We start from the raw sequence: 8,692 nt of genomic DNA, 5'->3' as shown, positions 1-8,692 counted from the left end.
GCAGGAGCGCTCCCATTAAATGCATTGCAGCAGTGGTGAGAAGTGCAGGTACTCTCCCTTTAAAAGACCTGCAGACATACTCAGTACCAGACAGTTCCTGGCCATTTAAAGCCCTGCTCCGGATCCCTCGGATCAGCCGCAGCCAGTCTTCTTGTGGTACCCAGGCTTTGGCGAGCTGACTTTGGGACACATTCTTCTCAGTGTTCGCGCAAGACACTGGAATTCTCTCACCCCAGACATTCCCGCCGTCACTTTCAGCCCATCTTAGTTTCAGCAACAAGAACAACAAAAATCTGCTTTGTAATTACTAACCTATTTGTTTCCTGCCGTCGCCATGACTCCCTTTCTTAGGGTATCAGTGAACTGTATCACTATTTCTCATTCTATAACATACTTAGATACTTTACCAAGTAAAACGGACTCCTGAAAACGCAGTGCTTGCTGACGTGTGGACAAAAAAAGATACGGCTAATCCTAGCTTATTAAATTGTGTGATCGTGGGCAATTTCCTCCCTCTAGCTGCCCCTCAGTCTCTCTCCTCTCTAGCAAGACTTAGAGTACGTGGAAAAGGGCAAACCAGGTGCTACTAAGCGCTGAATATGATTTTATATATATTTACATTACATCGTGTTGCATAAACTGTTTCTTTTCTAATGTCTGTTTTGCTCTTTGCAATTCTGCATGTTCACGCTGCCTCAAGAGGCCGAAGGTGACTTGTTGATACAATGCAGAGCTAATAAAGTTACCAAACCCCGCAGGGTCGGAACGTGCGGCAGCCGCGGTGCAAGCCAGTGTGCAGACTGAAGTCTTCCGCCGGACTCTGCAACCCGCGTGTCTCCAGCCCACACGTGGCAGCGGTGCCCTCTCTTCAGAGAGCAATCCATGACACGTCCTGCTTCGTCGAGTTCCTCGCCTGTGTCGCGCTGCCACGGTCTGAGTGCACTCTTAGGTGCCGCTCTGCTTTGTTTACCTCCCTGCTACCTATTTCTGCCGCGGTGTGAGCTGTGGGTGGAGACCCAGCGTGACGCTCTCTGCTTGTAAGCAAAAGAGGGCAGGGAAACTGCAAGTGTGCAAATTCCCCAGCTAGCTGCAGCTTACACGCAGAAGAGTCCAATCCTCTTTGGCAAACTGACGTTTGCAGCCCGGAGACGGAGAGGAGAGGGAAGGGGGCTTGGAAGCCAGGGCGAGCTGACAACAGCCTCAGCCCTCCTCCTCGGCTGTTGAGGGTTCGCTCCCCTTCCGTCACAGCCGCCCCTGGAGGAGGGCAGCTAAGGGCACTCTGGGTGGAGCAAGGGGGCCGACGTGCCCCCAGAGAGCAGGACCGGGTAAGATTCCAATTTTCCTGAAGGAACTTTTTTTGCAAAACATATTTACAAGTTCGTGCCACCATCCTCCCCTCTCATACCACACATTGCTCTACAATGAACTGCAAACTTCTTGCAAGGACAAAAATAGGACTTCTGAGGATGATGATCACAGGAAAACGAATATTCAACTAATATATCACAATATTTTAGGGGATTTGGAAATATTTTTTGAAGGAAGCTTGTTTTGGATTACGCCAATCCACCTGCAAAAAGTACACAGAAGTTTGCATTGCGCGTAGCTCAGTGGGCTATGGATGGGTATCGGTATAATCGCTTCCCCGCTAACCAAGAAGAGGAGCTGACAGGGTCCCAGCAACGGATACCAACACAGTCGCTGTATGACTATCGCCTAATTGTTGGGGACGTTCAAGAGCCACCACCATTGTCACCCTCGCCACAGCCGTGTGTGCCTCCCCTGCATTGCTTCTCTCCTTTGCACCCACACGGGCACGAAACTGCGGCCCAGCGGTACATTGCCACCCGCCTGCAGGCAGGCTATGAGCCTGAGAGGTAAGATATGATGTCAGTCAAACTCTAGAAGGAGGAGCCTGGTCTGGGTGTGATGCATGAGGGCAGCCATCTTGGGTTGGTAATGGTTGGTGTCAGATGATATTAAATGAACAGCCAAGATGTTCCTAGATAGACTCATTAGTCTCCCTGATTGGTAATAATATCTTTAATCTAAGATTTGCCCTGAATCTTTTGAAAGGAAAGGAACATAGGTAGCTTACTTTATTCTGAGCATTTCAACTCCACTGTACCTGCACAAGTTCCAACCGTGATCTAGACTGGTGATTGTTCAGACTGCGTCTTCACTTTAATTCAGTTTACTCATCTTAACATGACATTCGATGAGTGTCCTAAGCCTGTGTGGGCACTACTATGTCATCAACTCACAAAATATCCCCCATGGCCCACATTGGAATTTGGGTTTTCTGTTTATTCCTGAACTTTAATCTAGCCTTCATAGTATGCAGTCCAAGTGGTACCTTATTCTAGACCACCCAGGACAGGGGTTAGTAGGAAGGATTCTAAATAAAGCTTGATGAAGTTGACTTGATCTTAGAGTCCCTTAGTCCACCAGGGAGTTTTAGACGCCCTCTTAAAAGAGCAGGAGTAGCTAATTGCAGCCTCTTATGCAAGGAGGCTTTGTGAAAGACCACCTGAACCTCCGGAGCAGGTCAATGGAGCTCCATGAAGATTGAGGTACTGTGGTCAAGCTACGGAACACTAGGTTGGGAAGATCTCTACTTTCTCTTATTAGGAAGTCACGACATTCCAGGGCCCCTGAACCATACATGGAAGGGAATCAATCTAAGATCACTTGAAGTTGCTAACTGTAATGTAAAGAAAATGTCTGTGCCATAGGAGGAGGTGAGACAGATTTCATCATCTGGCGATCGATAGTGTATAAAAAAGCGTCATAAATTTTCATGTTAGTCCTAAAACATTTTTCAGAAATAGACAAATTACTACTGCAAGCAAAGTTTTGCTGCTTCTTTACCGAGCAGGACAGGTTACCAATACAGTTGATGTTGTCAGGACTATTGAAATAATGTTGTTCCTGCTAAAGTCCCAATTGTGCATTTCAGAATTATTCCGAAGACTTAGGGCCTGATTACGAGTTTGGACCGCTGAACCCGTGGTGGCTGTCCGACCACTGCAGGACCGCCCACAGTAAAATGACTGCCGCAGATGGACTGCCACAGGACTGCTGTGACCGGCAAGGATCCAGGATCCCGCGTCATTCAAGCAGCAGTCAGAGGCAGACATATGCTGAAGATGCCGCATTGGGACCACCAAGCATATTTTGAGTTGCGGGTGAGCCCACCATAAAAAGGGTGGCAATGAGGCAACTAAGGAGACCCTAAAAGGTCTGCCTCTGGACCCAGGGGGTCCATGCAGGGGGGCACATGCAGTGTCCCCCTGGATTTGCACCCTGAGTTCCTGCATGGTGTGGCATGTATATCACACCTTGTAGGAAGGTGCAGTCAGCGCTCTGGGAGCAGCGGTCTGCATGTTAGGCAATTCTGTGGGCCTAACAGACTGTCGCTGTCAGACCGCCCTCCAATCCAGGATTGAAGTCCTAATCTGGCAGGCGGTCGCACCACAGGTTTGGCATTCCTACAGCGGACGGTGCTTTGCACTGTCCGCTTTAGGACCACCAAACTCGTAATCAGGCTGTCAGTCATTTTAGTATCATTCTCCTGGTTAATACTGCTGTACCTGCTGATATATATTCAAACATGGTACCCGATGAAAGCCAATAAATACAATAAAGACAAAAAGCATCCCCTCAGGAACCAAAGAGGTTCCTGTGGAAGAGAAAAAGGCTAGGGGATGGTTTGTACGCACACCCGCTATTGTGGGTGGGAAGGAAATGGGATCCTTTTCTTAACATAGCCCTCACTCACTCTAATAGTAACATGCTTCATCATCGGGTTCACCCCAACTCCTAAAGGTCGGGATGGGCTCAACCCTATTTCAGGGAGCACTTATGAAGACTGTGTGTATTGGGGCATAACCTTAAAGATAAAATTCCTCTCCCACTCCAAAAGTATCCTTTATTCGTAGGGTGGGAGAGTAGATTAAAAAATATATGTAGCGTTAGAAGGATGTGATGGTCCTAATGACCCTAAAGCACCAACATCTTTCAGCCCTTACCTCACGGCCTATCTATGGTCCTGGCCTTTCGCCAGGGTGGGTAACGAAGAAGTCACTTCCCCCAAAGACGTGAATGATGTGTGCATGCAAGCAGGGGAGCAGAGTGAACAGTAGGTTGACCACAGGGAAGGGACTCTTGATGAATGTGTGAGTACAGGGCCTCTCATGCCCCCATGGAAGCAGATGCCCCTTTTAATACTGGGTAATTCTCTGAAAACGCTGAAGGCAAGTATACGCCCTCCCTTAAATTAAAATGTTCTCACATGCAAATTTCATGCACACATCACTCACCCCTTAGCCTTTTTCTCTCTACAGGACCGGCTTCGGTTCCCGTGGGGATACTTTTTGTGTTTATTGAATCTACGACAGGGAGGACATATCCCTTCCATACTCTCCATTGAAGGACCTCTCTACCCTTCTAGGGTTCCCATTTGTGTATTAGCCTTGTGTATTAGGATAGCCAATAACTAACCTGATGGGGTTGAAACGTCAACCACCTCTGGATTCCACATACCTTTCTAGTTTGTCTGCAAATGAAAAACTTTCTGTATCTAATCAGTGTTGCTTGTCTACCACTAAGCATGTTGTTCACAAACTTTGTGCAAAAATATGTCCGAAGTACTCTTTTTATCAAGGCTAGTGCACAAATATGTATATAGTATCCTTCTTAACAAAGCTAATGCTCTTATCATAGATCGCAACATTGTTTTTTTTACTTCTCCATTCAGCTCATCTTGCTGTCCGCCAAATTGTTATGAACTATTTAATATGTCATGCATTTTAATCATTTAAAATAAGATTAGGTAAAGTAAGACACAGTTCTATAATATGTAAATACTGAACTAGAAAGTTATGTTTAGGGGAGACAGAAGGGGAGATGAGCTGCAAGAGGATGAACTGTCCCAAATCCTCCACGCTCTGCTCAGCTTGCAGACTAAACCCTGCTTATGTGTATGCCCTCGAGAGTGCCACCTGGCTGATTTTGTCCTGGACAGGTCAGGTGAGTTGTATTCGGATCAAAGGAAGCATCATCCCTGAAAGAATGTAAGTTGTGCTCAGCTGATGAGAAAGCATATTCTGCGTTCACGATGGGAATATGCGTATTGAAATTGAAAATGTAATGGCACTGGAAGCATACTTTCTTCAATTGGCAGCAATCCTGTAAATGATTTCAACTAAAAATAGTAAGCTTAGAAAGCTGATTGTCTTGAGAACTGAGTCCATTTCGAAAGGCCTTATCTTTTTTGTGTTATTGTATATCGTGTCTGGTTCTGAAGACCACAGTTGGTGCATTGTGTCCGCTCCTGAGAGTCCTAGCTAAAGCATTCTGCGCAATGTCCCATTCTGGAGAACACTTTTAGGTCATATCTCGTCGAGTCTGCACTGGGGTGAAAAAGGTGCATTCAATTTTGCACCATTGTAGGCCGATTCCTTTAAGAAAATGTGAGCAAACAAATTTTGCTCCATTTTTTGCCCTGGCGCATATCTACACTTATTGTGTATTAAACCCACTTCTATTGTTCCCCAACCTCCCCCATCTACTGCTAAATCCAAAACATGCATTTCCCAAGTAAAACCATGACAGAGGGCCCCTTAAACACTTTAGGAATACACCCAATGCAACAGCCTGTTCCGTGACCAGTAGTGAGACGTTCCACCCTCTGGAGGACCGAATTTGTATCGAGAGTCACTGCAAGAGCCTCCCCGTGCCCGAGGCACAAAGACCAGCCAGTAATCTTTCTCTTCATTAGTTAACCTACTGACAGTGACATGACTGAACAGCAACAGTTTCCACCTCATTGACTGATGGGGTAGGTCAGAGGATCAAACATGACCCGCAGAGGGTCTTATCCCTGCTGTCAATTCAGATCTATCAGATCCGAAGATTTCCAGAAAATCCAGCAGCAAAACAGCCACATGTGGGGATCCGCAGGGTTCCTGCTGCCCCTGTCCTTACACCGCGTGGGAATGCGATGACTGGACCAACTCTCAAAGATGTACTCCGAGGGTGACCTGATCCGCCTCCTGCTGGAGTTTGAAACTGGGGATGAAATGAATATAACAGCTCGCTTTAGTAAGTCAACTTTGGATGTAGGAACACTTTATTTGTACAAATGGAGTGGAAATAGAGGAATTTACACTTAGCAGGAAGTTTACTTGACTCTTTACACCCTTATACAGGAAAATTCTCGTTAACAATCCTGGTAGAACCATTTGGACAGTCATCTCTGGGCCCTTTAAAGCGCTTTGACGCCACACTAATGTCAGGTTTGCACAATGCAAACACCAACAACACTCTGCTACTAACACACACCTTCCTTGGTGTCAGCACTTTCTCTAGAGCACAAAGCTCGAATGTTGTAGGCCAGGTTGTCTATAAACCCCTAGATGTCTTTGGTGGTCAGAGGGATACACTTCCAACTCTCTATGCAATAACCAGTGTTGGCCCTGCTTCAAATGAAAGACAGCTTTGGACTAGGCTAAATGTTGATCCTTTTAAGTCTTTGTGAGAACTTGTGCCTTTCTGAACATGCAAAAGTTCGTTTTGTTTATTAGCTCTCATGCAATTAAAGAGTTCCGAACAAACTCTCGATAGGTGGCAAATAACCAAACTCCCACCCTGAGAACCAACTCACATTCAGTTCCCGTGTCATAGTAAACAGACAGCCTGAAACGCGCTCACACAGCTCAAGAGTATAAAATATTGTCTCACAGAAAACAAATTCCGGTACATCGTGCCAAAATGTATCCTGTCTGGTAGAGGAGGGGCACACACTTGTCACATGCCTCCACAATTTTAAGAAGCCTTCTTCCTTGGCTAAGATCCATTCGTTGCCTATAAAACACACAACATTAAAAAAACAAAAACTTTTGACATTTACAAGGCACTGATTACCACGAAAATACACATCCTTGTGGACAAGTTTGCAATTTTCGAAGGTTCTGTCGCGGAGACAAGCCCCGCCCACTTTACATATACAAAACTGTTAAGAAGAGAAGGCCCATAAAGGGTTCTACATGTATGCAATGAGAATCTGGGATGGCATTCCCACCCTGCAAATCACACTCGCCAAGTCATGAACTCTTGGAATCATGCCTTGACAAGGACCTTTGACCTCCTCACCTGTGCTCATCCCTCTGTCCCCATTATTCGTCCGGGTCCCCACTCCTGCGATAACACACTGGACACAATCCCCCCCCTAGCTTAACCTCCCTGAAGCTGTCTTCTGGCCACAGCTGCATTACTTGTCTGTACCGTGGGCCCCCTCCTGCCAATGTGCTGCATTGCTTCTGGGAGCTAGTTTTGTGTTTTACAAACATCTCTAGTCAGATAAACAAATACGAAAGGAGGACTCCTACAACAAAAGTTCGGATCGTTGAACTGGAGGGCAGTGGGTCAGACAAGCATTGCTTGCATTCTGGGACCTGTAGTCCTGTTTTAATAACGGGATGAATGAATCAACTGGGTTGGCTGACTGGATGAACGACGGGTCCATAGTTCTGGCAACCCATACCTCTGTAGAAGGCAGGCGACAGTAAGGCTGGCGCCCTTCTCAATGATGGTCAAGGAGGCAGTGGATTCCGTTTAGGTTTCCAGGATAACCTCAAACCAGGTAAAAGTGATTTGAATACATTAATTGCATGCAACATGATCTTTTGTGGGTATCCTGGAAATCAGACTTGAAACCGGACACCTTGTTGTAAGTCGGATACCCCTCGGACCAATTCCCAAATATTTTACTATGACTTACTCCCATAGTTTTCCTGGCTTACTCCTAAATTCAGAGTAAGCCGGGGCACTTCAGGAGTAAGTAGAACCTACTTATAACTAAATCTTTGTGAATCAGGCTGTGTTTTTTTTCTCCAGATTTGAAATATTTGGTAATGACGTGCCTGTAAACAAATGTCTACCTTTTCTTCTGATGGTATTGTTTGTGAAGTCCCCTGAGCTGCATTCCAAGTGAAAAACAACCTTGCATTCAAATCCTTCCGGATATGTCCATCCCTCCGGCTGCTTATAAATGATGCCACATGAGCATTTTTCAGATCCGTGAAGCATTCCGAAGGTTGTTTTGCAAACAAATTCAGCACCACCTGCCCTGGAAAGCTACCGGCATCCAAGGGTCGCATCACGATGGGCTGAGCCGAACTCACGTTTTTATGGACCTGCAGTATATAAAGTAAATCCATTTGGTATTTATGTTACACAAACCCAGCTATGAAGCAACAGAGATCTGTGCATTAACTCAGAAATATCGGGGTGACTGAATTCACTGTACTCACTGAAAGCGCATAAAACAGGAGTACAGCTCTGTCCGGGCTGGCCGTAGTGGGCACCGGGCGTTTCCCCGTGGGTCGCCAGGGTGGGGGCCGGTTTTCGGCCCCTGGGAGGCCGTTTTTGATACCGGGTGCAGGCTATATCGGCCGCCTGTAACTACAGTGCTTAATTTGAGCCGGTGCTTTTCACTTAATTGGTTTACGGTGCTGGGCACTGGCACCTAACTGTTCTAAGTATGGTGTTGCCAGTCTTCCACATGGTGGCGCTGCTCATCTAATTTAAAGATGAGCAGAACAATGGTTGTTTATGAATGCAATATGCATTAAAATGGTGCCAATACCTGCCTCCTGCGGGAGAGATGGTCAGTAGTTGTTTTGGCAGC

General features: G+C 46.3%; 1 protein-coding gene across 4 annotated transcripts in view; it reads left to right on the top strand.

Moving 5' to 3' along the window:
• Positions 1–1,487: 1,487 nt before the first annotated feature.
• IMPDH1 (inosine monophosphate dehydrogenase 1) overlaps positions 1,488–8,692 on the top strand; it is a 330,559-nt gene continuing 323,354 nt past the window's right edge. For 2 of the 4 annotated variants that reach the window (XM_085653673.1, XM_085653672.1), the window contains exon 1: positions 1,491–1,877. In XM_085653673.1, coding sequence (XP_085509799.1) covers positions 1,618–1,877 — 260 coding nt within the window. In that variant the 5' untranslated portion in view covers positions 1,491–1,617. Of the gene's footprint in view, positions 1,878–8,692 lie in introns of all 4 variants that reach the window. The other 2 variants (XM_085653671.1, XM_085653674.1) reach the window with 2 other exon arrangements.

The sequence above is a fragment of the Triturus cristatus genome, chromosome 4_1 (genome assembly GCF_964204655.1).
Source record: "Triturus cristatus chromosome 4_1, aTriCri1.1, whole genome shotgun sequence".
Lineage (NCBI taxonomy): Eukaryota > Metazoa > Chordata > Amphibia > Caudata > Salamandridae > Triturus > Triturus cristatus.
Note: the sequence above shows the minus strand (reverse complement) of the source record. Positions and strands in the feature narration are given on the sequence as shown.